Genomic DNA, 21548 nt, shown 5'->3' with positions numbered 1-21548 from the left:
GTGGGATGTTTTTTAAAATTTTATTTAATGTTTAACTAGTGTTTTGAGCCCCCGTAGTTTTCATGAGTTTGACAGTCTTTACTATCAAACTCATGAATGAGTTTCCCCTCCCCTGATTGGCTGCAGAGTGGTCACCTGATCCCAGCCGGCACATCGCACTAAGTACGCCGCTGGATCAGGAAAGCACTGTGCGCCGACATCTGAACCGGGCCAGTGACAGGAAATCCATTGCGGGCCAGGTTTCAGATGTCGGCGCGCCGGGTAAGTGCACATCGGGGGCTTGCACGTGCGGCAAGCCCCCGACACCAAGTTCTGGGCCAATGTGTTTCGTTTTCTCCATTTGTGTTCACAGATCCGAACTCTACAATCACTGAGTTCTTGACAAAGTGCGACGATTACCAGCTGTTTCAGTTGACAAAATTCTACCGGGACAGACTGGAACAGGCGATTGAAGGAGGGGTGGACAGTGTCAGCTTGTTGTTAACATACGAGAGGCATTTCAGTGGACAAGAACATCGGGTAAGTGGGAGGGACACGGAATGAGTTTGGATTATTTAAACATCACAGAACTGATAGGAAATCAGATCTTAAGGTGTTACTGAAACGAAACAGGCCCAAAAGGAAAGAAATGGATAAAACTGAAAATATTGTGAATTTGAAACAATGATACGAAGAGGTGAAAATACCCAGCGGATCCGACAGTATCTGTACAAAGGACAGGGGAACGGTTCAGGTATAACTCTTGTGTGGACTGAAAAAAAAGGGAAAAGTTTTAGTGGGACTGGGAAACGGAGAGACCAGAGGCAACAGACAGGGATTAAATGGAAGGTCATGAGTTGACTGAAAGGTGAATTAATTAAAGAAAATTAAGGAACTGAGAGATGACAGAACTCATCTGCAGAGTGAATGAGAGGCATTTGAAGAACAGGAACAAAAATATTAAAATGCATGGGACCCAAATAGGGAAACTAAGCCCAAAACTGTGAGGATTGAAAGACTGATGCCGTGCAGGGTTTATTTTCTCCCCCATACTTCACGGGGTCAATTTCAATTTTGGCGGAGACACAATGCGGGCGGTAGAACCTGTGGTGGAGCGTCACTCCCCAGGAGAGCACTTCAGGAAATTACAGCAAGCAGCCTGTATTCTGTCAGTTACCTTCAATGGAATAGAACTAAATGCAAATGATAATCGGACAGGGTGTGTAAAGGACGGTTCATCAGCTACCAGCCGTCAAGTTGAAAATCTAGGCAAACGAACCTAATCCCAATCTTCTCACTACAGATTCCCGTTAATATCCCACATGGTCTAATCCAAACCTGCTCACTACCCCTTACCGTTAATATCCCACCTAGTCTAATCCCAACCTCCTGCTCACTACCCATTACCGTTAATATCCCACCTAGACTAATCCCAACCTCCTGCTCATTACCCATTACCGTTAATATCCCACCTAGTCAAATCCCAAATTCCTGCTCACTACCCATTACTGTTAATATCCCACCTAGTCTATTCCCAACCTCCTGCTCACTATCCATTACCGTTAATATCCCACCTAGTGTAATCCCAACCTCCTGCTCACTATCCATTACCGTTATATACCCAACCTAGTCTAATCCCAACCTCCTGCTCACTACCCATTACCGTTAATATCCCACCTAGTCTAATCCCAACCTCCTGCTCATTACCCATTACCGTTAATATCTCACCTAGTCTAATCCTAGCCTCCTGCTCACTACCCCTTACCATTAATATCCCACCTAGTCTAATCCGAACCTCCTGCTCACTACCCATTACCGTTAATATCCCACCTAGTCAAATCCCAAATTCCTGCTCGCTACCCATTACCGTTAATATCTCACCTAGTCTAATCCCAACCTCCTGCTCACTACCCATTATCGTTAATATGCCATCGAGTCGAATCCCAATCTGCTGTTCATTCCCCATATTCTATCTTTCCTTTTATCCACGCAACAACAGAATCATCCAGTATAAAAATTGTCGATTTACTTCCACAGTAGTTGTGTGAGTGAATTATGATTTCTAACAACATCGTGCAGAATAGAGTTACATGTTCTGCGCCTGAGCTCTTGGTGTGGAACGTCACTCCCCAGGGCAAAAGATCAGGAAATTGAACTAATTCAGTCTGTAATTTCCTGTCTGCTAACTTTAATGAATGGATTTCTACTTTATTTTGGGTACTGAGAGCAAGGCTGGGGCTGAAATATTGATTTGCATATTTTTACATTATTTCACTGTTTTGGATCTATTAAAAAAATTCTGTCATTTATTTAGTTTGAGTTTTCCTCCATTTAAACATTGGGAAGATTGAAGCATTGTATTCCACCCCCACCTCAAACACTGTCTCGATACTTAATTTCATCCCCCGCCCCGGCCACTCTCTGAGGCTGAACCTGACGGTTCTCAAACTCGGCGTCCTATTTACTCTCGAACTGAGCTTCGAACTCCATATCCTCTCTATGAGAAATTCATCGTAATTACACCTCCATAACATTGGCCATCTCCACCCCTCTCAGCCCATCTGCTGCTGAAGCCATCATCCATATTTTTGTCCCCTTTAAACTCGATTATACCAATTCTCCCTTGGCTGGCCTCCCCTTCGCCGCCCACCATAAACTTCAGCTCATCCAAAACTCTGCTGCCTGTACCCTGTCCCGCCCAGTGCCCACTCAGGTATCGCTCGCGTACCTATTGTGGATCCTGGCCCTCGAATGCCTCCAATTTAAAATTCCCAGTCTCCTGTTCAAATCCCCTCATGTCCTCAACCTTCCCTATCTCTGTAATCTCCTGCAGGCCCACAGCAGTCCCACAACTCTAGAATTACCTGTTCCTCTAACTGAGGCACATCCTCCTGCCTTCACCTGTGTTGGCCGAACATTTAGTTGCATAAGGCCCCATGCTCTGAAATTCAACCCTTAAAGTCCGCCGCCTCTCCTCCTTCACCTACTCCTTAAAACTTAGCACTTTCATCGAGCGTTACTCAAACCATTAATACCTCATCCTTCTTGTTCTAGTTACATCAAATTGATTTCCCATCATTGCCTTAATTCAAGATGTTTACGGAATATTCATCCCCTGTTCAGAATGGATCAGTACCTGGCCCAGTGATTACCTTCTGTGCACAAAACAACTGGGAGATCCCATCACTGAGCAGATCCTTTCCTTCTCATTCTCAGTGTTTGTCTTTCACTCCGCTCCTCAATATATTCATTATTATACTTTACAGAATGTCACTGAGCTCACGGAGAAGGGAAACCGGGCGGACAGTTCCAAACTTCTCCTAAATCTGGTGATGGAGAAAGGCTCTCAGGCCCGAAGGGTGATGTGGGAATCCTTTGTAAAAATGCGCCATGAGGTACCAAAGCTGGAAAAAATACTGAATGAAATGCAGGAATTGGTACGGTAAACTCAGACACTGAATTCAAATTCAGATTCAAACGTTGCAGATTTTACTATAATATTACACAGATCTGATTTCATGAACGCTCATTGATTTAAACAGGTTCTGATCCATTTGTTTACATGAACATCATACGAGGTTTATCCGAAGTACCCAGTCAACTGGAAGGTAAGTGATGATATGGTGATTTCAAACCGTTTATTTCACTTCTGAGAATCAGAATGTTTGACTGTAGCTGTTTGTTTAGAGGTTGTCAGAATCTGGGAATCAAAAATTCAATGGCTGGGGAAAAAGACTAAATGTTTATTTAGATTTTTAAATCTTCAAATCTTCTGTGTTCTGAATTATTTGTAAATTTACAGATATATATTACTCCAGTTAATCCAGATGCAGATTGTAAAGTCCCATACACGCCTGTCAGGATCCTGATCTACTGTGAAAACCTATACACACCTGGCAGGATCCTGATACACTGTGAAACCCCATACACACCTGGCAGGATCCTGATCGACTGTGAAACCCCATACTCACCTGGCAGGATCCCGATATACTGTGAAACCCCATACACACCTGGCAGGATCCTGATCTACTGTGAAACCCCATACGCACCTGGCAGGATCCTGATCTACTGTGAAACCCCATACACACCTGGCAGGATCCCGATACACTGTGAAACCCCATACACACCTGGCAGGATCCTGATCTACTGTGAAACCTCAAACACACCTGGCAGGATCCCGATACACTGTGAAAACCCATGCACACCTGGCAGGATCCTGATCTACTGTGAAACCCCATACACACCTGGCAGGATCCTGATACACTGTGAAACCCCATACACATCTGGCAGGATCCTGATACACTGTGAAACCCCATTCACACCTGGCAGAATCCTGATACACTGTGAAACCCCATACACACCTGGCAGGATCCCAATACACTGTGAAACCCCATACACACCTGGCAGGATCCTGATACACTGTGAAAACCCATACACACCTGGCAGGAACCTGATACACTGTGAAACCGCATACACACCTGGCAGGATCCCGATACACTGTGAAACCCCATACAAACCTCGTAGGATCCAGATCTACTGTGAAACCCCATACACACCTGGCAGGATCCTGATCATCTTTGAAACCCCATACACACCTGGCAGGTTCCTGATCTACTGTGAAACCCCATACACACCTGGCAGGATCCTGATCATCTGTGAAACCCCATACTCACCTGGCAGGATCCTGATACACAGTGAAACCCCATACAGACCTGGCAGGATCCTGATACACTATGAAACCCCATACACACCTGGCAGGATCCTGATACACAATGAAACCCCATACACACCTGCAGGATCCGGATACACTGTGAAACCCCATACTCACCTGGCAGGATCCTGATACACTGTGACACCCCAAACACACCTGGCAGGATCCAGATACACTGTGAAACCCCATACACAGCTGGTAGGATCCTGATACACTGTGAAACCCCATACACACCTGGCAGGATCCTGATACACTGTGAAACCCCATACACACCTGGGAGGATCCTGATACACTGTGAAACCCCATACACACCTGGCAGGATCCCGATACACTGTGAAACCCCATACACACCTGGCAGGATCATGATACACTGTGAAACCCCATACACACCTGGCAGGATCCTGATACACTGTGAAACCCCATACACACCTGGCAGGATCCCGATACACTGTGAAACCCCATACACCTGGCAAGAGCCAGATACGCAGTGAAACCCCATACACACTTGGCAGGAACCTGATCTACTGTGAAACCCCATACACACCTGGCAGGATCCTGATACACTGTGAAACCCCATACACATCTGGCAGGATCCTGATACACTGTGAAACCCCATTCACACCTGGCAGGATCCTGATACACTGTGAAACCCCATACACACCTGGCAGGATCCCAATACACTGTGAAACCCCATACACACCTGGCAGGATCCTGATACACTGTGAAAACCCATACACACCTGGCAGGAACCTGATACACTGTGAAACCGCATACACACCTGGCAGGATCCCGATACACTGTGAAACCCCATACAAACCTCGTAGGATCCAGATCAACTGTGAAACCCCATACACACCTGGCAGGATCCTGATCATCTGTGAAACCCCATACACACCTGGCAGGTTCCTGATCTACTGTGAAACCCCATACACACCTGGCAGGATCCTGATCATCTGCGAAACCCCATACTCACCTGGCAGGATCCTGATACACAGTGAAACCCCATACAGACCTGGCAGGATCCTGATACACCGTGAAACCCCATACACACCTGGCAGGATCCTGATACACAATGAAACCCCATACACACCTGCAGGATCCGGATACATTGTGAAACCCCATACTCACCTGGCAGGATCCTGATACACTGTGACACCCCAAACACACCTGGCAGGATCCTGATACACTGTGAAACCCCATACACAGCTGGTAGGATCCTGATACTCTGTGAAACCCCATACACACCTGGCAGGATCCTGATACACTGTGAAACCCCATACACACCTGGGAGGATCCTGATACACTGTGAAACCCCATACACACCTGGCAGGATCCCGATACACTGTGAAACCCCATACACACCTGGCAGGATCATGATACACTGTGAAACCCCATACACACCTGGCAGGATCCTGATACACTGTGAAACCCCATACAAACCTGGCAGGAACCCGATACACTGTGAAACCCCATACACCTGGCAAGATCCAGATACACAGTGAAACCCCATACACACATGGCAGGAACCTGATCTACTGTGAAACCCCATACACACCTGGCAGGATCCTGATACACTGTGAAACCCCATACACACCTGGGAGGATCCTGATACACTGTGAAACCCCATACACAACTGGCAGGATCCTGAAACACTGTGACACCCCATCCACACCTGGCAGGATCCTGATACACTGTGAAACTCCATACACACCTGGCAGGATCCTGATACAGTGTGAAACCCCATACACACCTGGCAGGATCCTGATCTACTGTGAAATTCCATACACACCTGGCAGGATCATGACACACTGTTAAATCCCATGCTCACCTGGCAGGATACTGGTACACTGTGACACCCCATACACACCTGGCAGGATTCTGATACACTGCGAAACCCCATACACAGCTGGCAGGATCCTGATACACTGTGAAACCCCATACACAGCTGGCAGGATCCTGATACACTGTGAAACCCCATACACAGCTGGCAGGATCCTGATACACTGTGAAACGGCATACACACCTGGCAGGATCGTGATGCACTGTGAAACCCCATACACACCTGGCAGGATCCTGATACACTGTGAAACCCCATACACACCTGGCAGGATCCTGTTACACTGTGAAACCCCATAAACACCTGGCAGGATCCTAATACACTGTGAAACCCCATACACACCTGGCAGGATCCCGATACACTGTGAAACCCCATACACACCTGGCAGGATTCTGATACACTGCGAAACCCCAAGCACACCTGGCAGGATCCTGATACACTGTGAAACCCCATACACACCTGGCAGGATCCTGATACACTGTGAAACCCCATACACACCTGGCAGGATCCTGATACACTGTGAAACCCCATACACCTGGCAAGATCCAGATACACAGTGAAACCCCATACACACCTGGCAGGATCCTGATCTACTGTGAAACCCCATACACACCTTGCAGGATCCTGATACACTGTGAAACCCCATACACACCTGGCAGGATCCTGATAAACTGTGAAACCCCATACACACCTGGCAGGATCCTGATACACTGTGAAACCCCATACACACCTGGCAGGATCCTGATACACTGCGAAACCCCATACACACCTGGCAGGATCCTGATACACTGTGAAACCCCATACACCTGGCAAGATCCAGATACACAGTGAAACCCCATACACACCTGGCAGGGTCCTGATCTACTGTGAAACCCCATACACACCTGGCAGGATCCTGATACACTGTGAAACCCCATACACACCTGGCAGGATCCTGATACACTGTGAAACCCCATACACACCTGGCAGGATCCTGATACACTGTGAAACCCCATACACACCTGGCAGGTTCCTGATCTACTGCGAAACCCCATACACACTTGGCAGGATCTTGATACACTGTGAAGTCCCATACTCACCTGGCAGGATCCTGATACACTGTGACAACCCATACACACCTGGTAGGATCCTGATACACTGTGAAACCCCATACACAGCTGGCAGGATCCTGATACACTGTGAAACCCCATACACACCTGGAAGGATCTTGATACACTGTGAAACCCCATACACACCTGGCAGGTTCCTGATACAGTGTGAAACCCCATACACACCTGGCAGGATCCTGATACACTGTGAAACCCCATCCACACCTGGCAAGATCCAGATACACTGTGAAACCCCATACACACCTGGCAGGATCCTGATACACTGTGAAACCCCATACACACCTGTCAGAATTCTGATACACTGTGAAACCCCATACTCACCTGGCAGGATTCTGATACACTGTGAAACCCCATACACACCTGGCAGAATCCTGATCTACTGTGAAACCCCATACACACCTGGCAGGATCCTGATCTACTGTGAAACCCCATACTCACCTGGCAGAATTCTGACACACTGAATCAAAGGACCTTGAGCCTGATGTGCAAGTTACTGTGCCCCTGGGCTTCAATTCCAGCATAAATTGTCAGAAAAATAGTTGAGCAATTGGAAACAGTGAAATATTTTCATTGTACATCACGTCATGAACTGTCCAACTGTGCTCGATCCAATCTGAGAAGATGTTCAGATGTTCACACAATCAAACATGAACCGAGGAGGAAAATGAGGGAAAGACCATGTTATGCGTGATTAGAAATTGATTGGATGGATTCCCACTGGCAATGAAACAGACAATCTAGACACAGAGAAGCTTGTTGTACTGATCAAATGTCCTTTCATTCAGGAGGATTTTGAATCCCAATTTACTGATTATCAGAAACATATTTGTAATTTTCAAAACTTATTGTAGGAAACTCATATCCAAATGAAATGGTGGAGTTTAATTATTGTAACAGTTCAAATGAACACTCAATCTTTTCTTTCCCAATGTAATACTGAGTGAATTGGGCGGTAGTTCTATTTCTGATTCTAATCGGTTATGTGATGAGACTGTTATATGAAGTAAAATAATGTGAGTGTAAAATCACTGGAAAAGCTATTTGCATTTTCTGACTCACAACAGGAGGATACCTAGAGGAACAAAAGGCCACTTTGGTCCAAACAAGTCTCTCCCTGTTCGAGATGAACCCACCTGCCCCATCTCTCAGTGAATCCACAGAAACACAACCAATTGTCTCTTCTCTCCAGTTACACTGCCCCCGAGTGTCCTCCCTGGTAACTGGTCTCCCGCTCTATTACCTTTTGGTGAAAAAGATTACACAGCGTAACTTCTGTACATTCACAGTCTGTTCCTCTCCCAGTGCCCACACTACCCCAGATAACCTGCCCAGGGTCCTGAGACTGACCCTTTTTTCTAGACCCCCCAGCCAGGGGAAACATCCTCCCTGCATCCAGTCTATCTAGCCCTGTCAGAATTTTATACGTTTCAATGAGATCCCCTCTCATTCTTCTAAACTGTAGTGAATACAGGCCTAGTCGACCCAATCTCTCCTCATATGACAGTCCTGCCATCCCAGGAATCTCGCAACATTTCACTGAATAGTAAAATGTTATTGAGAAGTTGTTTTTATTTTAATGCAACTAACATTGAGAACCACTTTCTGTCTATTCTAATTGAAGATTTTCAACAGAAACGCAAGGAAACACTCCGGGAACAAACTGAAACACTGAGAGTGAACACTATATCCTAATAAAGGAGAAGGTTAAGGTTTTCCAGCTGGTTGATCGATACGCTGAGCTAACGGTCATTTCTACTGTTCGAGATCAGACACTTGTAGAACATGAACTGCTGGCAAGAGGCCGAGACCATGAAGTTTGGAGAGAGAAACCTCTCCGGAGAGATCTAGAGAAAATCCGAACTGATCAATTGTTCCAGAGCAGTTTTCCTGGAGAAAATCCAAATCTGGGAGTTCAGGAGCAGTGAGCGGAGTCACGGGGATTGGAAAAACAACAATGGTACAAAAGATTGTTCATGACTGGGCCACTGGGAAAATATACCCACACTTTCAATTTGTTTTCTGCTTTAAATTACGCTATTTGAACGCTATTAACTGTAGAATAAACCTGAGGAATCTGATACTGGATCTGTATCCTTACTTTGGGAATATTCTGGGAGAGCTCTGGAAGAACCCAGAGGGATTGCTGTTTATATTCGATGGTTTGGATAAATTCAAGGACAGGATCGATTTTGCTGACAATCGGAGAAATACAGAACCTCAGCGCAGGTGTACAGATCCTGAAAGCTGGTGTGAAGTGTCTGACATTGTGTACAGTTTAATACAGCACAAGCTGCTCCCAGGATGTTCAGTGCTAGTGACCAGCCGCCCCACTGCATTACATTTATTGGAAAAGGCTGAGATCAGTGTCTGGGTGGAAATCCTGGGATTTGTTGGTGAAGAGCGGAAGGAATATTTCAACAAGTTTTTTGAAGATCAGACGATGGCAGCAGCTGTTTTCAAACACGTGGAGGAGAACGCGATACTGTACACCATGTGCTACAATCCTTCCTACAGCAGGACCCTCGGGCTGGCACTGGGTCCCTTCTTTACACAAGGAGGCAGGAAACAGCAGCGAGTTCCCAAGACCATCACCCAACTATATTCCTACTATATTTACAACATTCTGAAAAACTATGGCCAAGAGATTGAAAGCCCCCGTGATGTGTTACTGAAGCTTGGTGAGATGGCCTTCATAGGAGTCTCTGAGAAGAAGATTGTGTTTAGAAATGGAGATTTGATCAAGTACAATCTGCAACCTTCCCAGTCCCTGTCTGGTTTCATGATGGAACTTTGGAGAGAGATGATTCTGCCCAGAGCGTGGTGTACACATTCCCGCACCTCACCATCCAAGAGTTTGTAGCCGCACACGCACAATTCCTGACTCCAGATCCCAGGGACATCCTGAAACTCCTCAGAGAATCCCACAGCAAGGAAGATGGGCGATTTGAGATATTTCTCCGTTATGTTGCTGGTCCTCCCCACAGGCAGCTCGTCCCCTGGAGGAGTTTCTGGGACCATTTCTTCATCAAACCACCTGCCGAGTGATTGACTGGGTGAAGGAGAAGGTTGAAGGACAGATTGGAAACACAGCGAGTTAATCTGGTAAAATGAACCTCCTGAACACATTCCACTACCTGTTTGAGTCTCAGAATAAAGCACTGGCTCGGAAAACAGTGGGATCTGTGGAAAAACTTACATTTAATGGATTGGGACTGACCCCGATTGACTGTGCAGTCCTGTCTCATGTCATTGGACTCTGTGATACAGTTAAACACCTCGATCTACAGGACTGCTCCATTCAGTGTGAAGGACTCCAGTGGCTGGCACCCGTACTACACAAATGCTGGGTGTTGAGGTAACTGTTCATTTCTTACTGTAGCTGTTATTTCTGTTGTTGAACATAACAAAACCTTCCGGTTCAACTGTAGAGTAGCAGATTCATAAAAAACATTACAAAGGAACAACAGAACGAGGGTACAAAGCCAAGGCGGTAAATGGGAATGGAGCCTTGCCATCAATCAGGGATGTTGCAATACTTATCGGGGTCTGGAATAATTTAACCATGAAATTAGAACGGAAAATTACATTATATGGATTAATAATGGCAGCAGAATTTAAATACGCCAAACGAGTTAAATACCAGTGCAGATAAAAATCATTAAAAGATATATTAATAATTTACCATACCAACTCTAAACTGTACACAGAGCACAATGGGAAATTAGTTCTGTATATTAGCTTAATCAAGTTGCTCCCAGCGAGGAGGGCAAGATATCTTTAGATTAGGACATTAGTAAAGGGACTTGATTTAAAATTGTTCCCAATGCTGTTCATTAAATAACGAAACCTGCCGTTGTTTTAAAGGCTCCAAAACTTCCCCATTGCCCAATTATATCCCAGGATACAGACACACACCATACAAACGGCAGGGAATTTCCAAGTTTTTGGACACTTGATTTTCTGGTAATCTGCCCTTTGTGCACTGGGAACACGAAATTCCCTCAAAATATAGCAATATACTTGCACCTGAAATAAATGTAGAGCCAGTTTAATGGGATTAAAGTGAGGGACTCGCCTCCCCAATAAAGTGAGAGCACAATGACATTTAAATCTTGTAACGGGACAGAATAAATGCTCCTTGTTACATAAAATCCTGGGGGACAGATTTTACAGCAGCAGTTAGCGCCATTTCACAATATAACTCACCGAGATATTATGTAGATTAATATAATGCACAGAGTATTAAAGTACAGGGAAATCACCGCTGTATCATTTAATTCGGGGAAAATCGCCCCATTGCCATAAACACCGGGATATAAGGAGCAGCAGAAATGAGACAAGTTTCCCCAAGCATGACGGGGCCGGTCACTGAGCTCCAAGAGGGTAATTCTGATCATTGGGGAATGAGACCGGACTGAGGGACATTTAAAAGCTTCACACAGGCAGCACTTCATTTAATACATACGGAGAAGTTTGAATAGGCCTTCACCAGTAGCGCGAACTCAGCGATAGTGAATTGCTAGCCAGTTTACACCGCTCACAATTTTATTTTCTGTTGAGTTCAAATGAAAGGAAAATGGGCAAGGCATATAATGGGCGGTAGGTGGATCCAATGCCGTCCGTTACACAGTAGTGACAAAAGTTCAAATTACCCCCATTGAGATAATTTTGGGACAATACAATCTCTGCATTGATTTCCTGATATTGCTTCCATGTTTCCTCTAATAACGGAGAGACAAAATTTGCATCAGACCCGAGGCTTGAGTCAGTTTGTTTCTCACTCTCTGCCTGTGTTTCGTCTGCAGAGTAATAATCTGGGAGATTCAGAAGTGAAACTAATGTCTGCGGCTCTGAGGAACCCGGACTGTAAAATGCAGACACTGGAGTAAGTACCAGACTGAGAGATTGTTTGTAATAACTGGATGTCTAACACTGTATATTAGTATCAGTAATAGTGTTATTAATAAACACAGTACATTATTTATTGTCAGTAAGTGTTAATAAATACTGTACATTATTAGTATCAGTTATTAATAAACTGTACAGTATTAGTATGAAGAGTGGTATTAAAGCTATTTTTAGTATCTCCAATAATTTCATTAATAAACAATGTAACTTATTATTGATGTCAGTAATAATAATAAACGCTGTAAATTAAGCAGAGTATTAGTAATGGCATTAATAATAAGCAGTGGTGGTGACATTGAAAGTGGGCAGGCGTGCAAATCAAGCAAAATCACAAATGCCGACCATTAAGCGCATGACCAAAATTTAGATCTATTGAAGTCGATGGAACTTAAAATCAGGAGGAGTGTTTAACCAGAGACTGATGCCATACTGCCTATTCTGAATCTCTGCCCATGTCCAATTGTAACCACACTGTGTTTTACCTTGATTTCCATTATTTTTCTCTTTCTGATCCCTAGTCTGCAAAACAACGATCTCACAGATTCTTGTGCCAGGGATCTCGCCTCCGCTCGCAGTACAAACCGCTCACTGACGGTTCTGAACCTGGGTAATAATACACTGGGAGATTCAGGAGTGAAACTGCTGCCTGTGGCTCTGAGGATTCCGGACTGTAAAATACAGAAACTGGAGTAAGTAGCAGAGTATGTGAGTTTGTTTCTATAATAACTGGATCTCTGAATTATTTGCCCTCCTGTCCAATATAATTTCCCTGCATATAAAATCTTCCTATTAATGACCAACCCCTCGTGCTTCCCATCTGACGTGGCCTCTGTATTCCGCTCATCTCAGTCACAGATTAGGTCACCTCTGCTCACTTCCTTCTTTCCCTCACCACTCACATCGCCTCCCCTTCCAACCACACTTCCTGTGGTTTCCGCCCCTGGAGTAAACTCTTCCCAAATAACTTACAAAGGCACTTTAAGATTCCCAAACGTTTACCTTTGGTCCTCCACTCACCACGGTTAATAGTTCATAAGATTTAAAAGGTCTTAATTTTGTGGTTTATAGTTGCTAAGGTCTCTGTTATGTAGCGGGGAATGTTAGTAAACAAGGGCCCTTGAGTATATCATTTAATTGTAGTGTAGTTGGTGGTATTGATTTGATTTAATTTAATTTAAGTTAATTAAAAGGGTAAGTGATGGCAGCACAGCTCGGCCCCGTGGCATGCTGCTCCTGCACTATGTGGGAAATCAGGGACACTTCTTGTGTCCCTGAAGACCATGTGTGCGGGAAGTGTATCCAGCTGCAGCTACTGGCAGACCGCATTGCGGCACTGGAGCTGCAAATGGATACATACTGGAGCAGTCGCGATGCTGAAGAAATCGTGGATAGCACGTTTAGGGAGTTGGTCACACCACAGGTAAAGGCTGCACAGGCAGGAAGGGAATGGGTGACTGCCAGGCAGAGTAGTAAGCGCAGGTAGGTAGTGCAGGGGTCCCCTGTGGCCATCCCCCTTAGTGCAGGGGTCCCCTGTGGCCATCCCCCTCTCAAACATATACCGCTTTGGATATTGTTATGGGGGGAAGACTTATCGGGGGAAGGCAGCAGTAGCCAACTTTCTGGCACCATGGGTGGTTCTGCTGCACAGGACGGGAGGAAAAAGAGCGGGAGAGCTATAGTGATAGTGGATTCTATTATAAGGGGAATAGATAGGCGTTTCTGCGGCCGCAATCGAGACTCCAGGATAGTATGTTGTCTCCCTGGTGCAAGGGTAAAGGATGTCTCAGAGTGGCTGCAGGGCATTCTGGAGGGGGTGGGTGAACAGCCAGCTGTCGTGGTGCATATAGGTACCAATGATATAGGTAAAAAACGGGATGAGGTCCTAAAAGCTGAATATAGGGAGTTAGGAGGTAAATTAAAAAATAGGACCACAAAGGTAGTAATCTCAGGATTCCCACCAGTGCCACGTGCTAGTCAGAGTACAAGTAGGATATTTCAGATGAATATGTGGCTAGAGGAAGGATGCAAGGGGGAGGGATTCAAATTCCCGGGATATTGGAACTGGTTCTGGGGGAGGTGGCACCAGTACAAACTGAACGGTTTGCACCTGGGCAGGACCGGGACCGATGTCCTAGGGGGAGTGTTGGCTAGTGCTCTTGGGGAGGGTTTAAACTAAAATGGCAGGGGTTTGGGAACCTGTGCAGGGAGACAGAGGAAAGGGAAGGCAGGAAAGTTAAGGGTGTATATCAAACAGGGCCACAGTAAATAATAATTATTAAAGGTCTAAGAGCATTAAAAAAACAAGCCTGAAGGCTTTGTGTCTTAATGCGAGGAGCATCCCTAATAAGGTGGATGAATTAGCTGCACAAATGGATGTAAACTGATATCATATAATTGGGATTATGGAGACATGGCTCCAGGGTGACCAAGGCTGGGAATTCAACATCATGGGGTATTCAATTTTCTGGAAGGACAGGCAAAAAGGAAAGGAGGTGGGGTAGCATTGCTGGTTAAAGAGGAGATTAACACAATAGTAAGGAAGGATATTAGCACTGATGATGTGGAATCTGTATGGGTAGAGCTAAGAAATACCAAGGGGCAGAAAACATTAGTGGGAGTTGTATACAGACCCCCAAACAGTAATGCTGAGGTTGGGGATGGCATTAAATGGGAAGTTAGAGACGCGTGCAATAACGGCACAGCAGTTATGGGTGACTTTAATTTACATATAGATTGGGCTAACCAAGTTAGTAACAATACTGTGGAGGAGGAATTTCTAGAGTGTATACGGGATGGTTTCCTGGGCCAATATGTCGAGGAACCAACTAGAGATCAGGCCATCTTAGACTGGGTATTATATAATGAGAGGATTAATTAGCAATCTGGTTGTGCGAGACCCCTTGGGGAGGAGCGATCATAATATGATAGAATTCTTCATTAAAATGGAGAGTGAAGTATTTGACTCAGAGACTAAGGTACTGAATTTTAATAAAGGGAACTACGATGGAATGAGGCGCGAGTTAGCTAGGATGGATTGGGGAGCATTACTTAAAGGGTTGATGGTGGATAGGCAATGGCAAACATTTAAAGATCGCATGGATGAACTACAGAATTTGTTCATCCCTGTTTGGCATAAAAATAAAAGAAAAAAGGTGACACAACCGTGGCTAACAAGGGAAATTAGGGATAGCATAAGATCCAAGGAGTGGACATATAAATTGGCCAGAAAAAGCAGCAAACCTGAGGATTGGGAGCAGTTTAAGATTCAGCAAAGGAGGACAAAGGGATTAATTAAGAGCGGGAAAATAGAATGAGAGTAAGCTTGCAGGGAACATAAAAACTGACTGTAAAAGCTTCTATAGATATGTGAAGTCAAGTGTAGGTCCATTGCAGTCATACTCGGGAATTTATAATGGGAAACAAAGGAAATGGCAGAACAATTAAATACATACTTTGGTACTGTCTTCACAAAGGAGGACACAAATAACCTCCCAGAGATGTTGGGGAACATAGGGTCTAATGAGATGGAGGAATTCAATGAAATCAGTATTTGTAGGGAAATGTGTGGTGTATATAACCGTTCCACCTTTAAGAGAACTATTTTAAGAGATGCACTACTTTATCTTGGCTGCTGTATACTGTAATACCGGTGGTGACCACACCGGTATATAAGTGCTGTGTACTGTTTTATTGGGCAGTTCAGCCTTACCTTCGACTAGTAAAGACCTGTTGAATTTATTCTTGTGGTCTGTGTGCAGTGATTCTTATTAACAATAACTAGAACACACAGACTTAACAGTGGCGACGATGACGATCTTACCCTGTGCAGAGATATATCCAAGGCAGTTTAACGGGCGTCGAGAAGAGGCATCCGCCCTCATCATCCTGCTGAGAAAAGACTCGGGTCTGAAGAGCAAGGAAGAATCCTGACACGAAGCCTTCCATCAGCAACAGGCAGTGATCATCCCTTCTATCACGGTGGTGGGTAAGCCGATCAGCGATGAGCAGCAAGTCGGCCACGTTGGCTGTGACGTAGGGGAGGGAAAAACGGAGGATATAAGGGTGGAGAACTCGACCACGGCTGGGGAAAAGAGCCGGACAGAAGTCGGGGCCAGAGGTGCTGAGACTGGGACAGCGTAATGCACGGGAGCCGCGGTGAATGCAAACGCAGCCGGTGTAAAAGACCGGGCTGCAAGCGGGCTGGGAGACGCAACAGCGTCGAGAGAGAGCTCGACCACGACCGGGGAAAAAGGCCGGGCAGCTACCGAGGCCACGAGGCGCGGGAGAAAATAATTAAAAAAAAAAAAAAAACGCGGAGAACTCAGCCGCAGCCGGGGGAAAGGACCAGACTGCAAGAGAGGCTGGGAGGCACGATTTGAGAACCGCTGGGGAGGGTGAACGCAGCAATCCAGCAATCGCCATTACAGCCAGCGGGGGAGGAAGGCAAACACGGGAAGCCACCATTTTCGTAGGCGGGGGAAGAAGACAAGCGCGGGAAACCGGCATTTTGAAAAAAAAATAAAAGAAAAATTTATTTTTGTTTCTCAAGAACATTGCGAGGATACCTAAGCGTGGTAACATCAACGATTTCGCTGCCAATGTTGAAGATTGGGCCACGTATGTAGAACGCATAGAGATTTATTGTAAAGCAAATAAAATATCAGATGAAGATAAAGCACTAACCTTCCTAAACTCAATGGGTGCGAAGACATACGGGCTATTGAAGCATCTTCTATCACCAGCTAAACTGGCGGATCAGGCTTTCGCTAATATTGTTGCTGTCCTGAGAAATCATTTGAAACCCACACCGCTGATGTTAGCGGAACGATTTAAATTTTATGCGAGAACGCAACTGAAAGAGGAAAGCAACGTGGAGTATTTAATTGAACTGCGTAAGCTAGCAGAATACTGTCAGTTTGGGGAAAGACTGACAGAGGCACTGAGAGACAAATTCGTGTGTGGATTGTCGAAAGAAGGAACACAAAAGCGGCTGCTTGAAGAGAATGATCTTACACTTGATAAGGCTGTCACTATTGCAGCATCGCACGAAGCCGCAGCGAGAGGCACTGTGGAAATGCAGCTGAAGGCAGCGGTACTCAGCGTAGATCAAATGGCTTTGGGTACAGCGAAATGTTATCGTTGTGGAAAGACAACACACGATCAGAACCAATGCTGGTTTAAAAATCAGGAATGTAGAAAATGTGGCAAGCTTGGTCACATAGCTAAAGTATGCCGGTCAGGAAAGAAGACCAGCAACAAAAAGTCACCGCAGCAAAAGTGCAGAAAGGTACATAAGGTGGCTGAGAAGAGTTCGGATGAACAGAATTCGGATTCAGACTCCAACAGCAAGGAACTGGGTATTCTGAGAATTCACAATGTGAGTAAGTGAGCTGACCTACAAACTATCTGGGTCACACTTCAGATAGCAGGAGCCCAAGTGAAGATGGAATTGGACACCGGATCGGCGTTGATGGTCATGAATAAGCAAGATTACAAAAGGTTATTCACACATATTCCCCTACGGGATATGGAGATAGTATTGCAGACATACACGGGGCAAAGAGTATACCCCATCGGAAAGATAAAAGTCAAGGTGGTACACAAGGGCAAAGAACACCAAGGATTGGAGATATATGTACTACCTGAGGGAGGTCCACCACTTCTGGGACGGGAGTGGATCAGGAAAATAAATATGGACTGGCACTCCCTAAAAGCAATAACGGTAGATTCCGGAAAAAAAGATGTCAAACCTGAACGATTGTCCAGAATATTGGATGAGGCTAAAGAGGTGTTCCAACAGGGACTGGGAACACAGAGGAATTACGGCAAAAAGCAAGATTGCAGAACATGCAAACCCAAAATTTTTCAAAGCCAGACCGGTTCCTTATGCGATACGACCTGCTGTGGAAGCCGAGCTGGAAGGGCTAGAACGTTCAGGAGTACTGTCTAAGCTGGACCGGAGTGAGTGGGTCATGCCCATTGTTCCCGTCATGAAGCGTTCATCAAGTAACAAGCCAGGGGAACCGGGGAAGGTCCGCATCTGTGGGGACTTCAAGATCACGGTTAATCCGGTGCTTCACACGGTGCAATATCTGCTTCCGCGGATTGAGGATATCTTTGCTTCATTGTCTGGCAGGAAACACTTCACCAAGATAGACCTGGCGCAAGCGTACTTACAGATGGAAGTTGAGGAAGAGTCGCGCCAGTGTCTCACAATCAACACGCACAGAGGCTTGTATCGATATAATAGACTGGTTTTTGGAGTGGCTTCGGCTCCAGAAATGTGGCAGCGGGCCATGGAGCAGGTATTACAGGGAATTCCAAGCACTCAATGTTACTTGGACGGTATCCTGATTACAGGAGATGACGATGAGGAACACCTTGCAAATTTGAAACTGGTGCTCACCAGATTGAAAGAATATGGACTTCGAGTTAATCGCCAGAAATGTGAGTTCTTTCAGAAACGGATCTCGTACTGTGGTCATGTCATTGACCAGGAGGGGCTGCACAAGTCACCTGACAAGATCGAAGCTGTTGTGAAGGCTCCCGCTCCGGAAAATGTTTCCCAGTTGAGGTCGTTCCTAGGGTTGATTATGGTTATTACCATAAGTTTCTGCCAAATTTTTCCACGGTGCTGCACCCGCTGAACGCTCTTTTGCAGAAAGAAGTACCATGGAAGTGGAGCGAGGACTGTAAGAAGGCCTTTCGCAAAAGCAAGGCATTGATCACCTCAGAGGAAGTGTTGGCTCACTTCAACCCAACGCTACCTATTCGTTTAGCTTGTGATGCTTCTCCTTATGGTATTGGAGCAGTACTCTCATACAAGTTGCGAAATGGCTTGGAAAGGCCAGTCGCATTTACATCCAGATCATTGACCTCCGCTGAGCGCAACTATGCTCAGATAGATAGGGAGGCTCTCAGCCTTGTGTGGGGAGTAAAGAAGTTTAATCATTACCTGCAGGGCCAGAAGTTTACACTGCTGACAGACCACCAGCCGTTGGTGTCCATTTTTAACCCTAAGAAGGGTGTTTCGGTGATGACAGCACAGAGGCTCCAGAGATGGTCCCTTTTCCTAGGGGCACATCAATATCAGATAGAATTCAAAGGTACAAAGCTGCATGGTAATGCTGATGGGTTGTCGCGCCTGCCAATACCTACTGAAGACGAGGCACCGACGGTTGACCCGGTGGAGTTATTTCACTCGACCATCATCGAATGTTTACCTGTCACCAATGCAAATATTGAAAGGGAGACTAGGAATGACCCGACACTGTCCCGGGTCTACGAATTGACAGTAAAGGGATGGCCAGCCCATGGTGATCCACTGTTACCGGCATTCTCAGCACGACGAGACCAGCTGTCCATCTGTCAGGGAAAATTGCTGTATGGAACAAGGGTGATTATCCCTCCTATGTTAAGAGAGAGAGTTCTAAAAGAACTACATGAAGGTCATCTGGGGGGAGTCGAGATGAAAAGCCTTGCTAGGGCTTATGTATGGTGGCCGGGTATCGACCAACAGATAGAGGATCTGACGAAAAGCTGCTCAGGGTGCCAAAAAGTCCAAAATGCACCTCCAATTGCACCGCTGCATCCATGGGAATGGCCTTCAACCCCATGGCAATGTGTACATATTGACTTTGCTGGTCCATTCATGGGCTCCATGTTTTTAATTGCGGTGGACGCACATTCTAAATTGCCAGAAGTGATTAAAATGACTACCACTACCTCGGAGAAGACGATCGCGGTGCTAAGAACGATATTTGCAAGAAATGGATTGCCAGAGCAAATATGTTCAGACAACGGACCACAGTTCGTGTCAGAGGAATTCCGGAAATTCCTGAAGAAGAATGGGGTGAAACATTATACCTCTGCCCCATATCATCCAGCTACGAATGGGCTGGCCGAGAGGTTTGTGCAGGCGTTCAAAAAGGCAATAAAGGCCATGAGCGAAGATCAGATTCCACTGCAACACAAGGTGGACAATTTCCTACTGGCATATCGAAACGCCACCCATGCAACGACAAACCAAAGTCCTGCCATGATGTTCTATAACAGGAGGTTGCGGTCCAGGTTGGACTTGTTAAAACCAAATGTGCAGAGGGAAGTCGAAAACCAGCAGTTCCAGCATATCAATAACAAGCCCACTCGGAGTTTTGAAATAGGACAACCGGTGTTAGCCAGGGACTATAAAAATGAGAAATGGCAATCTGGAACAATTCGGGCCAGACAAGGACCCCTGATGTATACGGTAGATGTTGGTGAAAACGTAATGCGACGTCATGCTGACCAACTGGTGGGATCAAGAACAAGGGTCGAGCCCATGGTTACGACAGAGACAACCGTGGAGGAAGTTAATGAACCTGAAGCATCTACCTCAGACGTGAATATACCTGATGATGATGTCCTATCCATAGGGGCTCAACTAGATGAGTCACCTCAGCAACGAGAACCAGAGACCCCTGAAAGGCGTTATCCGTCTCGGATCAGGAGGCCTCCTCAGAGACTGAATCTGTGAACTGTTTTTACATGAAGTTGAGTATATATGTTATTATGTTATGTTAAATGGGGAATATATACTGTTAAGCTAAAAAGGGAGGATTGTGGTGTATGTAACCGTTCCACCTTTAAGAGAACTATTTTAAGAGATGCACTACTTTATCTTGGCTGCTGTATACTGTAATACCGGTGGTGACCACACCGGTATATAAGTGCTGTGTAATGATTTATTGGGTTGTTCAGCCTGACCTTCGACTAGTAAAGACCTGTTGAATTTATTCTTGTGGTTTGTGTGCAGTGATTCTTATTAACAATAACTAGAACACACAGACTTAACAAAATGGTGTTCGGGAAATTGACGGGATTGAAGGCCGATAAATCTCCAGGGCCTGATAATCTACATCCTAGGGTATTTAAGGAAGTGGTCCTAGAAATAGTAGAAGCATTGCTGGTCATCTTCCAAAATTCTATAGACTCTGGAACAGTTCCCATGGATTGCAGGGTAGCT

General features: G+C 45.6%; 1 protein-coding gene across 2 annotated transcripts in view; it reads left to right on the top strand.

Moving 5' to 3' along the window:
• Positions 1 to 21548, top strand: part of LOC147092602 (ribonuclease inhibitor-like) — a 640499-nt gene that overhangs the window by 602183 nt on the left and 16768 nt on the right. The window contains exons 5-6 of one of the 2 annotated variants that reach the window (XM_085975963.1): positions 12442 to 12521; positions 13063 to 13233. In XM_085975963.1, coding sequence (XP_085832089.1) covers positions 12442 to 12521; positions 13063 to 13233 — 251 coding nt within the window. The remainder of the gene's footprint in view (positions 1 to 12441; positions 12522 to 13062; positions 13234 to 21548) is intronic. The other variant, XM_085975964.1, reaches the window with a different exon arrangement.

This window comes from Somniosus microcephalus, unplaced genomic scaffold (genome assembly GCF_052327205.1).
Source record: "Somniosus microcephalus isolate GS21.2 unplaced genomic scaffold, FLI_Smic_1.0 unresolved_chr2, whole genome shotgun sequence".
NCBI classification, from domain to species: Eukaryota; Metazoa; Chordata; class Chondrichthyes; order Squaliformes; family Somniosidae; genus Somniosus; species Somniosus microcephalus.
The sequence above is the reverse complement of the archived record's forward strand: the minus strand, read 5'-3'. Positions and strand labels throughout refer to the sequence as shown.